We start from the raw sequence: 25,452 nt of genomic DNA on the forward strand, positions 1-25,452 counted from the left end.
TTATTACAAATATGGAGTAGCCAGGAATAGTGACTGTTTTTTTAATTTATTTTTTGACTGCATTTTATTTTAGTTTAACTAGTTTTTTATTTAACAAAGTGAAAGTATAGCATACAGTTGTTTAAGAATAATTAAACATGTCCAAAAAATTCATTTTTCAGAAATTTCAGATGACCCAACATGGGGTCCCGACCCCAAGGTTGAAAAACACTGGCTTTAAAAAAAAAAAAAAAAAAAAAAAAAAAAAACCCAAAAAAACCAGCAGGAGGTGCTGTCGGCCATCTATTGACCTTTGGAGGACAATGCGACATACGTGTGAGTTCAATGGTTTTTGTGGTTAAATTAACAAATCAAACTAATAAAACAAACGCCTGTTTAACCAGAAGGAAACAGTCAGGTAATGATTACTGTTATAGAAGTTCAAATTGGTTTGAAAGTTACAATGTGACGATGTCTTTAGTGTAAAAAAAAAAAAAAATCCTTAGTCCTGGTGGTTTTTGTCACAAGTTGTTGCCTTCTAATGTGTCATGAACAGTCTGTGGGTGTGTAAAAAGTGGTTAAGTTAAATGTGAAGCACATTAATGATAAATATGTGCCAACTAGTGCCATGGAGGAGGGGGTGGGTGGGTGCAGGGAGGAGCTGTGGGTGTGATGGCTGTATTTTAGGGGCTGGACTACGACCCTAGTTGGCCTCCATTGGCCCAAACCCACATCAATCTACTTCATTTCCAGGTCTCCCTCAAGTTTAAAACTTTTTTTTTTTCTCTCTCTTTCTTTTTTTCACAAGTGGGAGGGCTCGTGTTACGACCATCCTCTGTAACAGATCAGCCAGCGACACCAGGGAGGAAAACACTCAATAATTTACACATCTGTGACTGTGCAACAATACAAGGTTACAGGAAGACACGGAGAAAGAGGAGGCTGGAGCAGCAGAGAGAACACACACACACACACACACACACACACTGACAGAGAGGGGACTTTCCCTGGCCTATGCAGCATGAAGACCTGAAGGACTGACTCTCAGGAACTCGCCCTCATCGCCCTGCTGGAGCCACTCTGAGGAAAAGGTGAGTCCATGTCCAGGAGCTCAATGGTCCAGCAGTTTCTAATGAAACATCTGCTCAGCACACACACACACACACACACACACACACACAGACCCAGAGAGAGAGGCCTGTGCTCGGATTACTGTGGATTCACTGAGGTGTGGAGGTGGCCTTTATTATGGGGCCTGCTTTTAGTGCTCTATAATAGTGTGGCTCTAATTAATCAGGGTCAGTCAGTCAAACTGTGATGGAAGATTTCATTAAAGAAAGAAGAACCAATGCAGCACTGACCACACAGGTCTGGGAAGTTTCAAAGTTAAAGATGTGACCTGTTAATCAATATCACTGGTTCCCAATATTTTTTTGGATCATAACCCCATTTTGGTATCAATAATATCTGTTGATCCTCAAGACATTTTATTCCAGAATGACTTTTTGATCATGTTTGTTATACTGTATTACAAAAACTGCATTTTAAAATTATTATTATTATTATTATTATTAAGGCAGTGGCTATATGTACGGTTGCCGTATCAATATACTGACATTCTATTTTTACGCAGCGCCCCTCATTGGCCAGTTTAGGTCACGTGATAGGTCAGTCATTGGCCACTAAGACTAAACCTAACCCTAAAAATTGTTGCGATATCGGGTTATAATCTAACCCTAAAACACTACGTACTTGTACTTCGGTAACCGTACCGATAGCACCGGGGATTGTCCGTACGCCAACTGTACAAATAGATACATAGATTCTTTCTATTATTAACTAGATGTATATTTGACCAGGTGAAAGTATAGAATACAGTTATACTTCCAGCGAGATTCATTTTGTTTTCTTTTTCGACAGTATGTGAAGTTGAGGTTTCGTTTATTCAGACGAGGTTTTTCTGACAAAGACTTGCAATTGACAGTCGAAAGATGTTAGATAGAAATTTCCTGGAAAACCTTGTCTGAATAAAACATTTTTTTTTTTTAACTTAACATACCGTTCAAAAGGAAGACAAAATGAACTATTACATGGAAAGCCAAGTGAAACTTCAAAGGAACCATCAAAGGCGATCAGCAGGCAGTCGAAACATGTCTGGAGATAAAACAAAAAAAAAATGTCCTGAAAAACGTTGTCTGAATTAAAAAAAAAAAAAAAAAGAATACAATTGTAAGATTGTTTTTTTGTTTTGTTTAAGTTGATAAAGAATAATAATTGAAAAAAAAAATTAAAATGTATTTCCCCACACGTGGTCCTAACCCCTAGGTTGAAAAACACTGTGTTTATCTATTCCAGGGTCGCTGGGACAACATCCAGCTCACTTATGGAGATACAGAGGAGAGTAAACTGGTCACCAGTGCTCCTCACACTGACAGAACATCACACACTCACCTCAGAAATCAACTTGACCAAACACATGTTTTTGGGAAACCACACTACCCAAAATAATCCCACATTCACTCAGACAAACCTTCTGACTGCAGACGTACAATTATAACTCTACTAGAAAGCCACAAAGTCCTTGCTGCAGGGGAACAGTAATGTTTAATCCAGTAAATAGCAGCAGGCTGGTGACCATGAACTTTTGTAGGATTGTGCAATGCTTAGTTATGACTAACGGTTTTCAAGTCACATGATGCATATTTGAAATATCACGTGTTTACAAGGTGCAGAGATCCCATTACATTGTTGGAGAGATAGATAAACAGAAATACTTCAATACTTTAACTGTTCAAATCAACTTTAGTGCCTCATTCTGGATTTAACCACAATTTTCTTGTCATACTTTATCAATGTAGGGCTTTTTTTTTTGCTGTTGTAGTTATTGTAATCCTTTACATAACTGTGCTTTATAATACCAGCTTTTAGAGAATTTCTTTACTTTAAATTTGACCCACACTGGAGTAAAAAATACTTATATTTTAAAGAATTTTTAGGTATTGTATTGCCACAAACTGAACAGTACCTGAAATATTTTAGTTTGTAAGTGAAGAATATTTTTTGGATTGAAAACGCAATCCTTTGTATGTGTAAAGAAAAAAAAAATGTTGTATTTGTTTGATAGGTATGTTTCTTATTTGCAAAACAAAATGCATTACTTTGTAAATGACCACAATTGATCGTTTGGCATTCGTAAAGCATGTTTTGTGTGTTTGTGAGGTTTTGGTATGTGGCATATGTTTAAGGATTCTGAAGGCAGAGAAACATTTATCACCATATATCATTATAAGGTCCATAAAGAAAATGATCTTTGACAAGCATATAACTACCATCTGCTGCAGTATGAATAAATTAAAATGACCTAACGAGGTCAAGATTTAAAAATGAAAGTGTTGTTTTCTATTGAAAAAGTAGTCACTAACTGAATGTGAATAGATAGAATAGAATAGAGCTATGCTGCATGAATAAAACTCTATTGAAATTAAAGCACAGGACCTATTTTTTGACAGGTAAAGGACTGTGACCCACTTTTGGCTCCTAAATATAGTATACGGTATATAATATATAGTGTAAAAGAGGGGGTTTGTGTAGCATAGGTGAGGCCTTGGTGATAGGTTTAAAGGGACTGCAGCAGTTGGCTTACAGCATATGACACCACAAGTGGTTTGAAAAGTGGATTTATTGCCAGAACTGGAGTCCAGTTTTAAACACGTATTGGATTATCTACTTTGTTTGGCAAGTAAACTTAATTATGTTTTGAAGCCGTGGTGTGAATGTTATTTGATGAAAATATGCTACTGCTGCTGCTTTGCAACCCTGAAGCTTTGGTTTCATGCCCTTGTTTCTCCTATTACTCCGTTTTCAATCTGACATAATTTAAGGTGTGTGTGCGTGTGTGCGTGTGCACTTCCCCTGAGTGTTGACCCCATGATGGACTGGCAACATGTCTGTGTGTGGTGTTACCTGTCTGGTGGGCTGGACCGAGCCCTGGTGCTTGCTATGTGACCTCGAACAGGATAATTGAGTGTAGAAGCTGGGAAAAAAAAAGCGTTGGTGCGCTGAGTAGGAGTGAGAGGCGGTCCGCTCAAACAGAACAGTGTGATTGTAATTGTCAGAGATGTAAGGCTGCTTTGTGTTCCACAAGTACGTTAGACTGGCACAGTCGCTTCAAATCAAGGGGGAATGGACTGTGTTTGTTCTTTCAACAATTTGGCTAAAATTGCTTCTCCTCCACCTACAGCGTGTGCTTCAAATGACAACGTGAAAACTACCAAGAGAATGCACTACTAGAATCAAACTGATTTTCTCTTCAACTGCCCATGATCCTTCTTGTAATTGATCCAGAAGTCGGACTAAACAGAAGGGGTGGGGGCAGTGGGGGTGTATCTTTAACAAGCGCTGATGTGTTTTGTTACAAATTGCTGTGTTTATGTTGTAAAGCTATCCTATATAGCAAGGCTGGAGTTATGAATGGCCTCACTGTGCAGTTGGAGCCCTGGCAGTTGCCGTAGTAGCAGACATTATCATGCACAGCCTGGACGGACGTGTCAGAGGAACTTTAGTCTTGGATCAGGACTTGTAGTTGCCTCTCTCTCTGCATTAGCTCCGTCAATGGTGGAATGATGTGATGTCGTTGGAGCTGCACTCCCTTATTGTTGCCAGGATTTCCTTTTTTTTTTTTTTGGTCTCGTTTACTTGGTAGCTTTGAGACAGCCTAAGTATGACGGATGTTAGTTGTTTCACAAATGGAATCACAGCTTCTCTTTTCAAAGCTGCAAATGAATGGTTGTCCTTGGTCGACACAAAGTGGAAAAGGCAGCTGAGAAAAGTTTTACCCATCATGCTTTGTCTTTGCCCTTATAGTATAGGTCTTACCCCCCTCGCATAAAGAACACACACAAATATGAGGTCTTCTTGTGCAGGGTTTCCAACTTTTCATATGTTAATATGCATTTGCAATAAAAAATTAAAAATCTTGAATGTTTTTGGCCCTCACAGTGGAAAAATCACAACCTTCCTATCTGGAACCTTAGAATATTTTGGTAATTGAGAATTCTATCAATTATTCCATCGATTAATCGAATATAATTACTTAATTAAAGCTCAATTTCCTATAAACAACAGAAAAGAAGAATGATCACTTAATTTTACCAACCAATTTGTTTCATTTCTAAGAAAAATATACATTTATTTATAGACGTCTTATGCTAAGTACAAAAGAATAGGGATGTCCCGATACAACTTTTTCATTTCCGATATGATACCGATATTGCAGCCTTGTGTATTGGACAATACCGATATTGATCCGATATCAGCATGAATCATACATAACTTTTATTACTTTTTTTCTTCTTTTTGTAGTGTGGAATGTTAGAAAAGGATTGATCAAGTGATGTTTCTCAAAGAGAGAACAATAGTCAGCAACAGTAGGTATGAGAAAAACTGACCCATTTATTATTAAACAATTAGTTACATACAGTTTAACCTACAACATACTATCTACAGTATTCTACAATTGAATAAAATAAATAAGAAATGAATTGCAAAAAAAAAAAAGAAAAAAATCGGAAATTTGAATTCGATACTCGTTTTCAGGCTGATATTGGATCTGGACACCCCTACAAAATAAAATATACATTACATTGAATTACATAATTGAAATAAATAAAGCAAAGAATAATGATATTAAATTATATGTTTTTTGTAATCCAGTTATTCAAGGAACTCAAGGAATCGTTGCAGCCCTACTTATAATTGTACATTTATTTGCATACATTTCCTTTTGTTTAAATCACAAGATCATTCTATTTAGGTCCATAATTCATTGAAAATGAACTTGCAGCCTTGGCTTGGATTGGACGAAAAGAAAAAAAAAAAAGAACTCCGGCGGCAGTGTTGATTCATCATTTAATCATCATTGAAACTATTAGATGGACAGATTTGTTTGTATCGCTTCTAACAACCATTGAAATGAATAAATAGCGCATTGTGCTACAGTTAATGTACTTCTTTTTTTGATTTCATCCAAGACTGGTTTTAATGAGTATTTGTTTTTCCTCATTAGTTACACATTTCTGCTCTACAACAGCTTCATCATTGTTTGAGCATTGTATGATTTTTGAAAGACAATAAATAACAAATTTGCCCTGCAGGATTAATCCCGCACTTGGGTGCCTCATTTATTTCTTTGTCAATACAACTGAATTCGTGCTGGATTTCTTGTCTGTGCCTGTTTCAGAGATGCACGATAGTCACATTGTTTGACATCCCCGTGCCGTGGTATTAAGGGGCAGAGCTTGAAATTGCTGCAGTAATCCTGGAGACGCTTTTGTTCCTGCTGCGGAGAAGCCGTAGTAACTCATTAACACGACAAGAGAGAGGTTTGACCTTCTTTAACTGGGCTGCAGGGTTCAGCTGAGCTCATAGGTGCCTTCAGGATGCTGCAAACACGACATTACGTGAGGCCTGGCCTAAAGGAGCACAGGGCTGTGAGCAGCAGACATCTCAGCTGCTGGAAATGAAGAATAGTGCTTATCACTTTAATCCTCTCAGCACGTTGGTTCCCCACTGTTTGCACCGATTGCTTTGCCTACTGTTATCGTTGCTCTGCACTCTGGTTTTTTGCCTCACTATTAGGTACAGCTAACCAATGATATCCTTCACAGAACTGAGGTGAGAAAAAGTCCTCACTATGCACTTTGCTCTGATGTCGGACATCTTTAAAATTTCAGAGACCTTGACATCTGTCGCGATGCCAGCGCAGAGAATATGTTGTACGTATCATCTTTACACTGTTTTTCCGATGTTAGTCATACTGTAAATAATGTATTCTAGGATGTGGCAACAAGAAGTGTGGATCAGACTTTTGATTCACTTTCAGTCTGTCACGTTCCACAAATGTGCCGATTCGCATTAGCACAGCTCCAATGAAACGGTGTTCGTCTTATGCATTTTAATGCACGAACAAATGTTGTGAGTGAGTGCCGTGTGCTGCTGGCCTCGAGGCAGAACAGCAGTTAACTATTCCAAACCCTATTACACGTGCCTGACTCTGAGTGATGTTTCTAAATGTACGCCACAAGCTCACAACCACATGTGCTGATTGGCCTGTTCCTTCTTCTCAGTCCTAACCTGTTGCCACGACTGTGTCTGGGGCCTCTGATTGTACGGGATCGCGGAAATCCGACGGAAAAACAGAATTCATGTTCTGAAACAGAAAAAGCAATCTGACTCGTTTCTTTTTTAAATTTGAAATCAGGCTCCGACATGACACTTAAATGCTGCACATGCATGTTTTGGGACAATATCACACATTTACACGCTATTTTTCAAAACAGATCATGATTGAATGTCTTGAAAGCGTGAGACAAACGGATGATTGTGTCCACTTTTGCTGATAATCCCGTTCAGAATCTCTCGTTACTCATTACGGATTGAGTAGTTATGTTATCCTATGATTAAAAATGAATGAAGTTTGTTTTTAATGTGTTGTGATGAACAAACAATTCAGATTATGACTGCATTTAAATCTAAAAAGGCACTGAAGCAAAGACATGTTTAACTCCTGGTGTATTAGTTGAACCATGGTAATTTTACCTGGTGACACATCACAACAGAAGTATCTACGATACAATTAGGGGTGTCCCGATCCGATATTGATATCGGATATCGGTCCGATATCAGCCAGAAAATGAATATCGGATTTTATTGGGCAGCATCTAAAATCACCGATACAAGCTTTCCGATAAAATTTTCCGCTCCAGCACTTCTATCCATAGGTGACTGATTCATGCTGATTTCGTATCGGATCAGTATCGGTATTGGCCGATACGCAAGACTGCAATATTGGTATCATATCGGAAATTAAAAAGTTGTATCGGGACATCCCTGTCTACAATCAAAACACAAGTGCAAAACATGAGGGTGATTTTGTTGGTTGGCAGTAGTCAAAGGTTTCCCAAATACTGTTTTTCTACCATATTCTGCATTTCCATGGTATTTTTCTCAATAAACATGTGGCGAGCAGCGGGATGTAATCGCTTGTGATTTCAGAGTAACCATGCCAATTTTGGTAATCATCTGAAGTAAAATGAATGACAGTTGTTGACTCATTGAATCCTGTTAAATATGTTTGGTACGATTTCTGTATTTTGATAGCCAGTAAAGTCATCTAAACAGGAGAAGTCGCTGAAATGGAAACGTGATGGAAAAGTGGAACGTGACGCGGAACTGGGTATATACGTTTTTTTTAAGGATATTTTAAAATGGCCCTATGTGTGCTTGTGACCTATGTCTATATTAAGCCAAATCTGAAGGCAAAATGAAAAATCCTTCATCTATTATATGCCTATGTTTTAATTATTAAGTGTTGAGCGGGCTCTGGCAGATCTGAAAAATGGTCTTCATTGATTGCCTATTTCTCTACCACTGATCTGCGCTACACCTCACAGATGATGACTGTGTGGGAAGATGAGATAGTGGCAACACAACACCTTTCAAACACCTGCTACTTCCTAAACCCACGTTATACGTTTTGCATCTGCTCTGCACACATATACAGTAATACACCACTTGTGTCAGAGCTTTTTGCATAAAGTTACAGACTTGTATAGTTGGAAGTTGTTAAAGTTTCCCAGCTCTGTCTCCATTAGCAGTCAGTACCTCCTTTGTTACGCAACGTCTCAAGAGTACAGTGGGACAAGCACGGGAAAAACTTGATGAAAGATGAAATTTCAGCGTGCACTTGTTCTGAAATCCTAGCGTTGATTTCCCCATCAGTGAAGTAAATCTGTTTGTCCTCTCACAACACAAAGCCTGGCTGTACCTTATATAACCAGCAGGATTGTCTATTGTATTTCAAAACAAAGAGAGAATGATATTGGATAACTCGGAAGAATCTGTAGTTCTTTGATTTGTTGTTTCCTTAGAATTTGCTCTAATTATGTCTGTAATGTTGTTGTTTTCCTCAACTTCTGTGTATGATCATTTAACTGAAAACACAAACCTAACATTCAAATAGTTATTATTATCCCCCGCAACAAAGTGGAAGAGGGATATAGGTTTGGGCTCCGTCCGTCTGTGCGTCCGTCTGTCCGAGTTAAAGGGGACAGCTTTTCTCAGAAACTGTTTAAGATAGGATAACCAAATTCCGTGTGTGACTTCAGGGTATCAATACCTTGATGGAGTTCAAAAATGAGATGCGCGCAATAATTTTTTCCAGAGTTATTGCCCTTGTTTCGTTATTTTTACTCTGTTCGAGGTATCTTCAAAGGAGACAGCTTTTCTCAGAAACTGTGTAAGATAGGATAACCACATTTTCGGTGTGTGGCTTCAGGGTATCAACACCTTGACGCAGTCTGAAAATGAGACGTATGCAATTATTTTTTCCGGAGTTATTGCCCTTGTTCCGTTTTTCTTTACTCTGGGTGAGTTTGTGTGTTTTGACCTACCACTGTTGCCGTAATAGTCGGAAGTCGCCATCTTGAAAGCCCATGGTCTACTGGTCTCTACTAACTAAGTTCTTGTATTTTTGGCTTGAAAAAAACATATGCTTGTGAGTATATTTTAGTGTACTGTTTGATCACACTCAAACTGTTTTTCAAAGTTGAGCATAAACGGTGTGTTATACTGCCGATTAGCATGAGCATATACATGGGTTTTCCGATAGACGTTAGCATGAAGCTTGCAGATTTTTGTATAGTGGTATTTTTTATAGGTTTGAGCTCCATCCGTGCGTCCATCCGTCCGAGTTAAAGGGGGCAGCTTTTCTCAGAAACTGTTTAAGATAGGATAACCAAATTCCGTGTGTGGCTTCAGGGTATCAACACCTTGATGGAGTTAAAAAATGAGAAGCCCTTGTTCCGTTTTCTTTTTTTGGCGGGGGATGTTGATGATTGTCTTCTTGTTTTTTTTGGGTACCTGAGAGGACTGTGCTTTAGCGTGGATTGTGTGAAAGTAAGAGCATCTAAAATTGATATATGATAACAGATGATGGACGGAGACACCATTTTTAACATCTCTGCTCTACAATGAAATCAATTAGATATTTAAGGTAAAAGCAAAAATCACTTTATTTTTAATGTATTTATTTTTTATAAATTGTTTATGAGCAGTGTAGAATTGGTGATTAAAAAAAAAAGAAGTAATTTAGAGACTCTAATTATAGCTGAATTGTAATTAACAGTTGTATGCCAAATGAATAGCATGATCTTGTGCACATGTTGTCAGAACAACAGACCCACATCCTCTTTCCTGTCTCTCTTTGCCCATCTCTGACATCAGCTGCATCCGCAGAATGGAGGCTCTCCAAATTTGGGTTTTATATTTCCCAAATTATCTTTCAGGTTTTACTCATTTCCAAATCTCATTGCACTTTCTGTTCCATTTCATTCCCTGTTTAGATTTCTTTACTGGCTATTAAACTTACTAAAATTATACCAAACATGCTAACTAGGGGTAATAGATTCAACTGCTGTTGTTCATTTTATATGCTTTAGATGATTTACAAAATGTGAAAAGTTACGCTGAAATCACGCAAGATTACGGTGCAAGAGCGACGTTATCCACGTTATGGAAATGTGTGATCTGGTCCCAAAACATTCTTTGTGAAGCCTTTAATAACCCTCAACCAGCGAATCAGCTTTTTGCACAACGTTCTGTGCAGCCGTGTGCTTGAATGTGCAATGATCCTGCGGTGACGTGTCACCAGGTAAAATGACCACCAATTCAACTAATAGCTAAGCCTGTCTTTGTATCAGAGCTTTTTCATATTTGAAATGCAGTCAAAATAATCAAAACTGTTTGTTCTTTGCAACATATCAAAAACACACGTCAGATGAAGCTCTGCATTCAGCATTGATCACCTCTTTATAATGATCACCAATCTAACCTGTACCCCTACATTGGACATTTGTTTCTTTCAACCATTACAGCAATTGCACCGTGAGTCAATATTTCAAATATCTTTCTCTCTTTCTCTATCTACTGTAAAACTTGTGTTGTTAATATATTCTTCCCACTACCTCAGACAGCCGTGGGCGTGACGCGTGTCAGCCGATATGAGTTCTTGCCATTTTCGTTGTCATGGCCAAATCAAACTTTTGTTCTTGTTTATTGTACTTAGAATCAAACCTCCTGGTTTAATATTCTGAGATGGCTGCAGGACCACTACTAAATGTGCACATTTGTAACTTTTTGTCTCTGACCTTTCTTTAGTCATAAATATATATAGAGTATATACCACTGTTGAAATAAATCTTTTAAAATGTTTGTGTAATTCGTTGCAAGGTCAGAATAACTTTGCTTAATTCGTCGTACGTACATATTTTCATCATAACTGAAAGCTTTAACCTTGTCTTGTAGGTGTTTTTTTTGTGTATTTGAGGGTCAATGGCAGCAGGGAACTGCAGGAGAGGAGAGATTGAGTGGAGCAGACGCACAGTTAAAGGTCACAGTCTGGTTACAAACTGAGCACTTCTCCGTTACTCTGGGTTTTTAGACCAGATGAGAGTGACTGTGCCATATCTGAAATAACCATGGAAACGCGTGTAGCTGACAGCGGCGAATAACGCTATAGCCTCTTGGAAATGTTGAACGTTTTTCTGTCTGTGGCATTGTCAGGGTCACTGTGCCCCCAATCCATGTGACTCGTAGTCCCTGAAGAGCATGAAAGTCGTGCCATTTTCTGCTTCCATCAACCAATCACTTTTTAAATGATGTGTCATGAAAAGTTCAGCCAAAGTCACAAACCATTGAAGCAGTCTTTCATTGGTTTATTTTGGTCTATGCATTCATCAAGTATTTGCTATTAGCAGCAGATATTAGAGAGTGGCATTGTTTATTTCCAGTCCCCTGTTCTTCTTTTTCTACTCCTGTTCATGAGGCACGATGGCACATGTTGGTGGTAGCTACAAGTGTGTGTTCCATTTCCAGGCTATTCCCACTCACGAGCCAGTTTCCGTATGCAGGGCAGGTCAATTTAATGATACATCATCCTGAAACGGAATCAATGCCCGCCTTTAGCAAATCATTTCCACAATTTCACTGTGTTGGATCCAGCATTAAAATGAACAGACGTGCTCGTGCTAAAAATCACACACTGGACAAAAGACGACAGTATACTCAACAAATGCCACAAGCTCAGATGTAACAGAAAATGACTGTAGTAATGACTTGTGAATCTTATCAATAATTGAGGTCTTATGAAACCATCAAACATTAAACAGTCAGAAATCACTCTTTCCTGCTTTAAGGCCTTCAGCTGGGGAACTACAACTGGGGCTCCAGGGCTGATTTATAATCAAAAATGTTTTTCTTTAGTTGTATTTTTTTTGGGGGGGGGGTTTAAAAATGTCTCTGACTCTTCCCTGGGACTCTAATAAGTAGGAGATTTGATGTTGATTTGCTGCAGTAATGAAGCAGGTTTTTAACCTTCAGACGGCCATGAATAAAGTGGACTTCAAGATCATTTTGTGGAAAACAATCTTTGTGAAGATTGTTTGATTATTTTAATTGCCCTTTGCAATGAGTCATTTTTCTCCCTTTTCTGTGCTGTAAGTCAAAACAGCAACTCTAAGTCATTGAACTCCTCTGCCTGCCAACGTGGGTTAATAAATGAAAGGGGCGTGGCTTTGGAAAGTGGCCAGAGGATGAGCTGGAGGACACGCTGAAATTAAGGTTGTTTTGCAACTCTTTTCAAATTATCTGTTACTCTGTTTGCTGATGAGTTTTTGACATTTTAACCAAGGAAGAGTTTTATCTTTATTACATATTTGTATTAAAAGGGTTGATCAATACATTTTCAATTTGTACTTCTTGGAAGTTTTAGAATAACTGTTACAAGAAAGTTCTTTTAAAGGTTTCTGGCCGTACTAGGGATATGGAGGGCAGTAGTCTTATAGTATATTTGGCTCTTTAGCAGCACAATTGGATGGTTTTTATTCTGAGGGTGTGCTGGGTGAAATGGTAAATTTGAGTGTGAGAGAAAGAGGTCAAACCTCTAACCTTTAAGTTTTTTCACTTGAATCTGGAAACAATCATGTGAACTGATTGCTTACATGACTGCAAACATGTGTTGCCAATTAAAAGGGGGACTAGGAAACCCTAGATTCTTATTTGCCTTTTTTTGGGTGACTGGCAAACAACAAAAGGTGCATTATAGCTGGTAAATCAATTAAAAGCTTACGTCTTCATTACCTCCGCCTCGGAGGTCATGTTTTCACCAGTGGTAATGTGGATGTTTGTTAGCAGGACACCTCAAAAAAGTTCTGAATGGATTTCAAATAAATTTGGTGAGCTGATGGACAATATTAAAAAGGCAGAACAAAGTTGATTTTGGAGATGATCCAAAAGGTACTGTAGACACAAGTACCTCTTGGCTGGGGTTTGCGCTCTCTGAGTTCTTTTGTTTTGATTTGTTCAGTTGGCTTTTATTGGTTTAGCAAATCATACAGTCTGTAATCCCAAATCAAGTGTGTCCTGAATTCACCTTGTCCAATCCACAATAGATCAAAAAAATATATATATACAGTATAATCAGAATAGCTTTACTTAATCAGTTAAAGATTTGATTCAAGAGAACAAGTTTCTTTTTTTATTGTATGGGATGTTTTTATTGTAAAGTGCTGCAGCAATGGTAAATGAACTAAAATGAAAGAGACAGCAAGTATGAGTTAAACTCCCACTTGTTCTGCTTTTCCCAAATGACTTGGAAAAGCTTTTGGCTGAAGTGTGTCCAATGCAGACATTAGCGTTACCTGCCCTGGTCCTCAAACATCTATCTATAAAGCAAGGAATCTCTGTCTGTTCCTCAAATATCTCTGCATATCAGGCTCATATTGACCTGAGACTTTCAACATGGCTGCTGCTTGGTTCAAGGGTGTGCAAGTTGGCTTTGTTTGGACCGCAATGATACCGTTCATAAATTATTTCATAAAATTGTCTTAAATGCAGCTCAATGTTGACTGGTAGTCATGGTAACTGTCATGGTAAGGATACGTTGAAAGCTGTGTATAATCTACAGGAGTGACTGCACAAAGGGCTTTTAAAAACAACTAAAGTGGGTCTAATATCCTAAAAAAAAAAACACCGTAAATATTGACCAGAAGGAGTAATAATAATAATAATAAAATAAAAATAAAAAATAGGCTTACACTATATATATGTAGCCTATATTACAGTGCTAAATATTATGCTCTGCACAGTTCATTTAGTCGACTAGCTACAACAAGCACACCTCTTTATCTTTCTCTCCTCTTGCTCTCTCTCTCAGCAAGCTGCAGATGTATGCTAGCCTATATTACAGTGCTAAATATTAAACCTCCCACTTTTCTGTAGCAATAGATACTTCCTACGGGCACTGCACTAGTCTAAAGCAAATAAGTAAAAGGCCAGTCCATCTCCAGAAATCCTCTGTGGGCTTCAGAGAATGACAGCGAGGTTATTTCTTTGTCAGCAATGCCTCCCATCTTCTGTCCTGTCTCGTAGGCTTGTCAAATCTGTCTGCACCTGCGGCAGGGTGACAAGAGTCCTGAGTTCATTACCCAGAACTCTCTCACTGTCATGAGACATCCATCCAGCCCTGTGGAGGGTCCTTCTCAATAGGTTCATTTTAATGAGTCATCTATGTTGAGGAGTTAGCCCCACATGTGTTTGTGAGGGAGTGCATTCTAGTTTGTTGTGATTGTCGTACTTTACAGCTTGTCTAACTGCTGTGATTATAAGTGTTAGGATCTCAGCTGCTGCAATCTGTCTTTGTTTACCTTTCATTTTCATCTGTGTAGCAAGCCAGGCCGGTCGGTGAATGTGTACGCATGCGTGTGTGTGTGCGGGCGCACAGATGTTTGTTTGTTTGCTTGATCCCTGCATGCGCTGATGATAATGTGGCTTGTGGTTTTTTGCTGCAGTGCTCGGCAGAAAAAAATGCCGCTGTCACGTCTTGTGCTGCGTTAAATGTGTTCAAATATTGTCTCCACTCTCTATTAAATAAAAAAAAAAAAAAAAAAAAAAAACAGAGGAGATACTGTGTCACGGTCCCAGGACAAGACAGACCACCCGGATTTACCACTACCCACTTTGATGCTCTGGGAGAGAAATAAGAAGTGAATCAGAAGCCTTTTCATAAGTCCATGCTTGCCTCCTGAGAAAATGTTTTTTTTTCATAGCGCCTTTAGTTTTCCTCGCTTTGAGGAAATAGAATAAAGCCAGAGTGAGGATATCCTCCCTCTCTAAAGATAAGGCTGCCAGGGTTGTCGTGTCACTCCTGATTCATGAGTGAAACCAAAGGCAGACAATCCACCACTATACACTTTCTCTATACAGTAGCATGTAGTGTTGCGGACGTCAAATATTTTTGTAATCGAGTATTCTGTCAATTTTTTTCATCGATTAATCGAGTAATCGGATAAATTACACTTTTGTGTTTGTAAACAACTATATCAATAGTGTGTTACAAAAAATTAAAGACTTCCTAAAATGAGCAAGCAGTTGTCAGTTATTCCTCAATATTTTATTCAAAATACTTCAATTTAACAGTAAACAAATACCACGGCAAAAAATGAATAAATAAATATACAAATTATTTCCTGAGGTTTATCATAATAATTAAAAAAAAAAAAGAAAAGCAAAACGGATGTAGCCGCTGCTATAACCCATCTGGTAAGACCTGCAGTTTCCTCTACAGTGCACGAGGGACCTGTCTGGACACAGCTGTCCATGCGCCGCTGTGATGGACAAAAAAAAAAACATTGATTTGTACAACAAATTCAATAAACTCGCTCATAAGTAAATCTATAAGCTAATGAATGCAGCTTTGACCATATTTAGCATTTATATAGCTTTTTTGAATGAATATTGTTTGGTTTGTAGTTTGTTTTACTCGTTTTTATATTGTGTGTTTTTCTGTAATGTATGTTTTTTGGAGTCATTATGTGTATTTTTGTATCTTTTTGGTGTAGTTTTGTGTATTTTTGTTGTCTTTTTCTGCGTTTTTTTTGTCTAATCATTGTTTTTTGTTGCCGTTTCTGTGTGATTCTCGAGTCATTTTGTGTATTTTTGTATCTTTTTTGGTGTAGTTTTGTGCATTATTTTTTGTAGAAATATTTAGTTTTTTTGACTCATTTTCGTATTTAAACAACACTTCGCTAATCGTCCCTATTTAAAGGGGTGTGTCTCTCTTTCTGTATCAACACGCGCGAGAGAGAGGTGACGTGGAAAGTTATGTGAGTGAGATTTTAGCGCATTTGCCCTCTTGTTACTTATGCCTCGTCAATATTAACTCATAATACAGGCTAAAATGCATTACCTTGTTGAGGCTCCGAGTCCGCTTGCAGAAATGGCATTTACGTGAGGATGTTTTCGTTTCTGGTGCTGCAGCATCATCGTGGAAGCACTGTTATGGTAGACTAGATCATCTTACAGTATCTACACTGGACTACATTGTCTGCCCTGCGAAGGGTAAAATGGTCGGACACACTTTAGACATCTTTTTCGCGCTCCATCGGTGCCCACGTCTTCCGCTATTGCCAGAGAAAATGATGCGCGTCAATTAATTCAGTCCGGTGAAAGATGACGCTACCAGGGACCGTCTACAAAGCGGCCGTGATTCGGACTTTGGTGAGTGACATGACTTAAACGAAGCTTCGAGGCAGAGAATTTGCCTCGAAGCTTTTTTGTAATCGAATTATTTGAGTTATGCGAGGAATCGTTTCAGCCCTAGTAGCATGAAAGGGAGACTTGTCATTCTTTCTCGTTATTCTTCCTCTCCCTCTTCTCTGTCCTCTCTCAGTGAGCTACACATCGTTGACGGCTATAATTTCTCTGGTGCCCGACGAGTACAATTTAACGAGCGCTATGAAATGATCCTCTAATATAAGAAAGAGGTTTGCCCATTAGCTATTTGCAGTTTTTAGGCTTGCACACATCCATCACAGGGAGGGATACAGAGAGGATAAAAGAGGTCTTCCTTCAAGTGATGTGATTCTCCCCGTGTGGCTGAGTGCTGTGTTAAACCGTCACAAAAGGATAAAGTGGCAGTTCTCGGTTGTCTTTCAGACACAAATAAAGATTCCCAGGCCTGCTTTGTTTTTCTTTTTTTGTCCCATCATTAGTGTCCTCATCCACTGTTTCACACACATTGCATCAGACGAGGATTTTCTGTCACTTTCACAGCTTGGAAAGCTCATGGTTACGGTCGTTTGGTGCAAATCTGATAGTGGCCTTTTATCATCACATGGAAGAGGACTTATGAAGATACCAGCACTTGGAACAATTGAGGTTGAAAGCAAAGATCCGGCTTGAGAAAGTACATAAAGGACTTCTCTTTACCATCTATTTTTCCCCTGATGTCTGGAAATGATATATAACCCGCCTCTGCCAGCATTTCTTCTTCATCGTTCTGCCTCTGTATTTGCTCACCCTCTCCTTGTGTGTCTCCTTTCTGGTAAGCATCCTGCTGACACTATCTCCAAGGAGTCCTATTGATATTCTTAGAGAGGCATTGCAGGGAGAAGGAGAGAGCGGGAGGAATGAAAGTCATGCACTGTAGCAGTACTCTGCCTTCTTGTAACAACAACAGTAGAAATCACAAGTTACCCAGCAGGAACGTGTCACCACCTATTTTGTCTGCTGCTCTAATACCACCGGGCCTGCTTTGTATTGTTATTTCAGCACTTTTCAACAATTTAGCAATTATCCACTTTTGGTATGAATTTTCCGTTACCGTGACAGCAAATTGTCCAAACGTTATCCTGCCTTTTTCATCTAAATGAGCTGCAGTAGCCTCTCTGACAAATCGGGACAAGTGTTGTAGCTGTTGAATACCACTTTGGATGTTTTATTGAGAGGCTTCTCCTCTTTGTTTTTCTCCCTCTCAGCCAAACTGTGGTTTGATGGTCTTTAAATATGATTTTTGGAGTTGATCATTAACTATTTAAAGCTTGCCTTTTTTTTTTTTTTACCAATTGCAGTCCTGAAGAGGTATCTGCCATGCTTGTTGTCTTAAACCATAAACCAGAACCACCCTGAACTCCCACCAGCACCAACACATTCCACTCCCATCATCATTCCTGCAAATCCACTTCAGTATTCTCTCAGTTGTAGATATCATGTGTACTCAGGTGCAATCTATCACATGTTTTGCCAGATATCTCTGCTGCCACTGTAAATACTTGCATTTTAATTCCATTTATACCTATTATTACTTTATATTTATATTGTATAGACATCTCCGGAGGGGTAGGCACTGGCTAACACCAGCAACCCTGAAAAACAGGAAAAAGCGGGTCTGAAAATGAATGGATAGATGGATCATCCGGACATCTACAAATGTCTTGTTTTCTTATTGCACAGTTTGTTGATTTATATTTACTAGTACAGTGCCCATCGGAAGTATATGTATTCATATAGTGGGCGCTTAAGTAGAGTTGTCAGTTATGGGCATAATAATAACAACATTCTCTGTAGCATTATAAATATAAAGGGGTGTATTTGCAGGTGCAAAGTAAAATAGAGTGTGCAATTTCACTGGTTTAATTCTATGGAACATGTGCATGATAAATTGTTTTTTTTTTACTCATTTTTATATATATTTTTTAATTTGGTGTATTTTTCTGTAATGTATGTTTTTTTTTGGAGTCATTATGTGTATTTTTGTATCTTTCTGTCGTATTGTTGTGCATTTTGTGTATAATTATAGTTTTTTGTTGTATTTGTAGTGTGATTCTGGAGTCATTTTGTGTATTTTTGTGTCTTTTTTTGGTGTAGTTTTGTGCATTTCTGTTGTCATTTTAGTGCATTTTTTTTGTATAAATATTTAGTTTAGTGTATTTTGAGACCTTCTGCAAAGCCAGATGATTACACATGCATTAGATAGATGTGTTAGTGCAAGATCTAAAACGTGCACTCTGGCTGTCTAAGAATAAAGCCTTAGACTAATATAAGTGATTCATTTTGTCACTACATCTGTGCTTCCTACTTCCATTCTGATCTGAATCATAGGCGGTGTCTCAGCATCTCATCCTTTTTAAACGACTAAGTGACTCTAATATTATATCTGATGTCATTTTGACTTTAAACAAACAGGTCATCACATCCGGTTCAGGCTCGTAACTTCTTGTTTTACCGTAACTGCAGTGCTGACCAAAGGTTTATCACATGCAAGTGGCAGAGAGTAATGCCCACAAGGTAAATATGCTTAGTCGAGCTGAAATCAACTGGGCAAATATGACAGCTAATCAGCTGTTCCATGAGAGCCCTTGAGTTGCAAATGCATTTTTCATTTTATTCACTGTTTTTAATCACATTTGCGAATCTTTATGTGACGAATTTTCAGGATGACATGACGTAAACGGTGTTTTAGAACAATGGCCTTTCATAAACACTGGATTTTACTGTTGGTTTGAAAATGCTACAAAAAGTAGAGAAAATTCATACACTTTGTTTACGAGTGACCAATTCAAGTGCTTATTTTATTCTAATATTTGGACCATTGTTAGCCTTTATGCTCGTAACTATGTACGTATATAGCTTTTACATATACTGTGTGTATATATATATATATTTATATTTCGGTGGTGGTGAAATATCCTTTTTACGTTTAACATAATTCAAAAACATCTTTGTGACCTACACATCTCTAAAAAGAAATCTATTAATATAGTCTCCTCTATCTTGTTTTTTTGTACTCTGCTGCTCTGCTACTGAAAGGCGGTCGTGGAAAAAAGGCTTATTTGTTGCCTGTTTATGCTCAGGCACCCATAGGTTATCTTGGGAGATTTATGAAGGTCGGGCAGTCAAAGCAAAGAAAAACAGATCATTCTGTTTCTTATTTTAAAAAAAACATGATTTAGAAATCTGAAGAAATGACCTGTGGAGCTTATTGGGATTCAGCCGCTGAAGCCATGTGTCTCAGCACAGACCCGCCTCATTTGATGGGGTTGTGTGGAAGCTGGTGACCCCTGTGGTCCGCACTATTTATGAGCCTTTATCTTGGGTTTAGCCTTTCACTGAGTCACCCCACTTAGCACACAAACAAACACTCAGAAACACCATTGTACATGAAACACCCGACAAACGTGCAGCGACTGAGATGTCTCTCATTGTCCTGTGCAATTTGGCTTTATTTTGAAATGCATTCGGGCCGATGAAACATGCAGATTACATTTGCTGCTGAGTTGTCACTGATTTTAATCCAACACACAATGTTACTTCGGTACTCCTTTAAATATCTTTTAGGCTCCAAGCCAGAGTCTGAGGAAGGACTAATTTGACAGCTGCCATAGCTTATTATCTGATAGGGAAGACTGTTTTTGGCCCTTCAGTTTAAATGTTTTTAGAGCAGATCAGGAGTGTTCGATTGTGAGGGGACTTCCTTCTGTCCTCTGCCAAATATTTTCCTCTCCTTGCTTTTGTCTATGTATGTTATTAAACATGTGAAACACTGCTGTTGTTCTCTACCTTTTGGCAGGTCTCCTGACTTACAATAAACTACAATTTTCATGCTTTCACGCTTCATTATCTATTTTTAAAGCTGCTCGAGACAATGATTTTTTTTTTGTGTGTGTGTCAGATAAAGACATCATGTAGGCCTCATAAAGCAATAAATCGAAGATCATTTGCTCAGAAAAAAAAAAAAAAAAGATGTGAAAGGATTGAAACTGCTGCTGGAACATTGACATTGTGGGAAAAGTTTTTGCGCATTGCGTTGTGGGACGTGGAGTCCCGTAAACGGATGCATAGAAGTGTTTTTACTTATTTCTTACCATACATTTTAGTGTTGGGAAGTTATGTTGGTAGAGTTATGGGGGGAAAACACTAGAAATCGAAATAATAATGCAATGCGCAAAAACTTTACCTACAATGTCAATAATAGAGGGTTTAAGTTGGAGCTCAAAACAAACAATCTCATCTTTTTTGAGCAAATAATAGTCAATTTATTGATGATCTATGAGGCCGACACTGTCTTTATCTGATAAAAAAGTAACTATTATTATTTTGATCTTTTTTTTTTTTTAGTGTAACAATAAGGAAATCTGAAATGAACTAATTTAAATCTTTTTAACAATAGAGAAATGTGCAATAACACCATTTTGGCAGCTTGCAATTTAATAATGCTCTTTTGCTAGTTAACTCACTTTGTCATTTTAGCTTTAATTTTGACTTTCTGGTCATATGTAGTGATCTATCTCTGCTATGGAATTATTGTGTGTGTGTTTTACTGCTTGGGTGCATGAATCTGCTTCTGCAGATACTTTCACTGTTGTGCTTTTATGTATTGTGTTGTTTTTATGTGGCTGCATTGGTTCAACGGGGAACAGCGGTTGGAAATGAGCTATTGCTATATATATATCCTACACATTTACATGCATTATGCACATTAATGTGTGCTTACTGTCCTCCTTAAATAATTAATAAATAAATCTGAACATTTTGGTTCATGACCACATATGCTGTTCTCAATAAATCCATTATTGGCAGATTGTTATTGGTTTTGAGTTGACTTATTATATGAAAGTAAAAGCTTCACTTCATTCCTAAAACATAAGTTAGTTTAAAATGCCAAATGTCACCTTGAGCCAAAACGTTTGTCTCTAGATTATGTTGCTGTTTGACTTTGTTTACCATTTGTCCTTCAACTAGGCTTCTTGTCTTCTACAGTGACGTGATAACCGTTCCACTCTGTAGATTTCTTCAATGATCAGAATTGAATTATTCCTGTGTTTGAGCTTTTAGAGTTTTGAGGTTATGTTATCTAATATCCAATCTCATGTGTCTCCATCAAGTGTAACCATTCAAATAAACACCTTCTACCTCTGCGCCCCTTTACCCAGACTTCAACATGGACTCCTTCAGCACCAAGAACTTAGCCCTGCAGGCGCAGAAGAAGCTAATGAGCAAGATGGCCACCAAGAGCATGGCTAACCTCTTTATCGACGACACCAGCAGTGAAGTCCTGGATGAGCTGTACCGCGTCACCAAGGAATACACTCGCAACCGCAAAGAGTCTCAGAAGATCATCAAGAACCTGATCAAGATGGTAGTGAAGCTGGGCGTGCTCTACAGAAACAACCAGTTCAGCAACGAGGAGCTGATCCTGGTGGAGAACTTCAGGTGGACTTAAAATTATGTATTATGTAATTATGTAATTTTACTGTCACATTCTCATCAGTGTTCACTCAATCACTCTTAGGTTGGTGGTTCTTTACTTTATATGACCGTTTAGTCTTAAAACATGGCCCTTATTTAAACGTAAAAAGTTTGATCGCCATGATCTTAAGATAATAGAAGGACCAGTATAAATAATTAGTCAAAGGGATGAAAAGTAAGAGTAAAAAAACAAAACAAGAAAGTCTACCTTTATTTTGAATGAACCTTATTAGACAACGAACATTGAGATAATTTATAATAAGTGTAAGTAGATGCTCTTCTGAATTGAATCTGCATTTAACCAGAAATATATACTTGTGCTTTTTAACCCAGGTAATCTAATAAAAATGTGTCCGTGACCCCCTTTTTGTGTCCCAACCCCCAGGTTGGGAACCCCTGACCTAAAAGACATTTTGTGCTGGTGTATACTTTGTTCTGAAGTGCACACTCACAGAACGCTTGGCTATTGATTTCCAACAATGAACAAATTAGGTTTTCATTTTTTTATTCGATGGCTTAGGTATTGAGATATTGGTCTTTCTATTAAAGCAAAGATGTGTCTCTGAGGAGCAGCTGCAGAACTTATGTGTTCAGGGATTCTAAAGAAAATGAAAAGACAGCAGTTTCTATTTGGATTCACCTCTGCTGCTTTAGTCAGAAATAAAAAGTTACAGCTTCTCCTTTTTTTCTTACCCACTCACAGGAAGAAAGTCCACACTCTGGCAATGACGACGGTCAGCTTCCACCAGATCGAGTTCACCTTCGACCGCCGGGTCATGAGCGCCATCTTGAACGACTGCCGCGAACTGCTGCACCAGGCTATCAAACGCCACCTCACAGCCAAGAGCCATTCGCGGGTCAACCACGTCTTTAATCACTTTGCCGATTGTGACTTCCTGGCAGCTCTGTACGGGCCGTCGGAGGTGTATCGCGCTCACCTGGAGAGAATCTGTAATGGTGTCAACAAGATGCTAGATGAGGGAAATCTCTGACCCACGTTACGTCCACACAAGTCCTCGTTTACCTCGAGTCATCCTTCGCTTTCGGTCCTGCAGCGTTTCTTTTTTAAGATGACAATTGGGAACTTTTGTTGGTTTTTGCCTCGTGGGCGTTTCACTCAAACACTGAACTTATTTTGGCTAGACGGTCCAAAGTCCATCCTTTCACAGCCTGACTCCATAGCTTTCAAACCCAGCATTTCCTTGTATTTTATTTTTCTTTTCTTGTGACTGAATGGAAAAGTTAATGCTCTAATCAGGTTATGCAAGGGTAAGAGCTTTGACAACTGTGCCTTAAAGTAGTATTTATCCCTATTCCGAGAGCTTTCCTTCTTAGTATAACTGACCAGGCCTTTCGTTTATTACTCATTTTATGCCTTTAATGGCCAAAGGTGATTCCAGAGAGGCCAGAAGATAAAATGAACTGAAAGTAGTATTGCACTCAAATCTGAATAAGCGCTGTACTGTACACTCCTGTAGTAGTGAATTTATGTGAAGCACAGGAGTTTGTTAATCCTGCTTAGTCTGTATTTTAAAGCTCTTACCATCCTGCACTGAACCCTGTTTCAAAATGGGAAATCCAGGCTCTAGTTTGGACGTATAAAACCAGTTGTTTAGTCTGATTTATAGCTGCCACAACAAAGATGAAGCATTTGGGTCATTTGGGGACCCTAAACGTGAAGGAATGTGTCTGTGTTGTGCATTTTTAACGGTCTCTGTAATGACTTGCATGTCTGGCTAGCTTTGAGCTGCGCAACGTGCACCAGGTGTAAAGGTCTGTGTTCTCAAAAGGTGATAAACAATGGGCTGCCATTCACCTTCTTGTCCCAATGGGTGTTGATGCGCAGGGTCGGCTTTGTGTTTGTGTTTCCTTTAGGAGGAATATTAAAAGAAACTCTGATTCATATTCTGGCTGATCTGAAGTGAAAAGGTTCCCCTTGAGCAGTTGAATGAATGGCGGGGCAAAAAAAGCTGCAGCTCTGCGTCTGAAAAGGAGCAGCAGGCTATAGAGATTAGAGCAGAGACAAACGCAGCACCTGATTCTCCTCTGCAATTACTGCTCCCCACTCTGGGCTGCTGAAATGGACCGGAGCTGACACTCCATCTCACGCCGCAGACCCCATGTAAAGTGATGGATGGATCACCGTCTATTTGTGCATTGCAAGTCTTCTAACGGAGTGAAAGATGTCATTCTGTCCCTGTAACGCAGCATTGTTTCTACAATTCCACTCCAGCCTCAAATAATGGGCATCTTTCTTTTGTGTGTCACTGAGCCTGTCAGGGAGATTGTTTTGTGCTGCGGCCTCATTTTGTATTCTGTGTGCGTGCATGCATGCGTGTGTGCGTGCGTACCTTGAGCCGTGTAATAAGCGCTGTGCTTTCCCAGATAGCATTGCTGAAACTTTTACTTTTTTTTTTTTTTTTAGCAGTACGGACAAAGGAACCAAAGAAAAAAGGACGGATGTTTGTAGGAAAATCAGCCGCTTTTCCAGGGGAACACTTTAGCCATTTGTATGCACTTGATAGTTATAATCCTGCTCCCCGGGATAATGAAGACAAAGATGGTGGCAGTTGTTATTAAAATTTCTCTTTTTTGAATGCAGCACTTCTTTTCTTTCAATTATGCGTGACGTGAGTGTTTTTCATTTGTTTGACCCACTTAAGTTATGTCATTATTTTCAGAGCTTCAAAAGTGAAATGCTTTCTCCCAAAATACTTACATTTCTCTTTTTTTAATGATTTTTCTCTAATCAGTCCAGCTCTCAGGGTTCATGTAAATCAGTCAGTCCAGACTTCATACCAAAACAAACACAAAGCTTTGTAACAGCTTTTCTCATTCTTCTAAAGGCCAGGAAATGATCTTTCTTGCCTTTTTACTGTTGTCTTCTCTTCTTTTGTACATATGATTGTTTTTGTCACTTTGTATTTTATCCAAACACAATAAATGAAATACAGATTGATTTTTGAATGGGGTAAATGTCTTTTTTTTTTTCTGTCCTTAACCATACACAATGTCTGCCTGTGCCTGATGTTAAAAGTTTGAAGCCAGATCAAGAGGGTAATCTGACTTTGCCTGCCCTGGATTTGGTCGGCCATGCAAATCCTTTCCATCCTGCCCACAGCATTGTTGGGAAATCATTAAACCAAACACAAAACCATCGGATGAACAAACAATGCAAGTTTTTTTTTTTTTTTTTCCACTTCCTGTCTGCCCACGCCTCAGTCAAACGTAGAACAGGAAATGAGCAACACAGAAGGACTGTGTGTTTCTTGATTTGGAAACCTAAACTGAGCTGCTGTTGAAAGCAATGAGTGAGATGCACTGTGTGAATTT

General features: G+C 38.6%; 1 protein-coding gene across 2 annotated transcripts; it reads left to right on the plus strand.

Moving 5' to 3' along the window:
- The first annotated feature begins 277 nt into the window (after nt 1-277).
- Nucleotides 278-25,086, plus strand: tnfaip8l1 (tumor necrosis factor, alpha-induced protein 8-like 1). Of its 2 annotated transcripts, none has more exons than XM_028444688.1 (4): nt 278-315; nt 788-1,070; nt 21,804-22,083; nt 22,823-25,086. In XM_028444688.1, the coding sequence occupies exons 3-4, from the start codon at nt 21,812-21,814 to the stop codon at nt 23,109-23,111; spliced, it is 561 nt and encodes a 186-aa protein (XP_028300489.1). In that variant the 5' UTR covers nt 278-315; nt 788-1,070; nt 21,804-21,811; the 3' UTR covers nt 23,112-25,086. The 2 variants fall into 2 exon arrangements, with proteins under 2 accessions (XP_028300489.1, XP_028300490.1); XM_028444689.1 differs by having other exon boundaries at nt 312-397.
- The last annotated feature ends 366 nt before the right edge of the window (nt 25,087-25,452 follow it).

The sequence above is a fragment of the Gouania willdenowi genome, chromosome 4 (assembly GCF_900634775.1).
Source record: "Gouania willdenowi chromosome 4, fGouWil2.1, whole genome shotgun sequence".
Lineage (NCBI taxonomy): Eukaryota > Metazoa > Chordata > Actinopteri > Blenniiformes > Gobiesocidae > Gouania > Gouania willdenowi.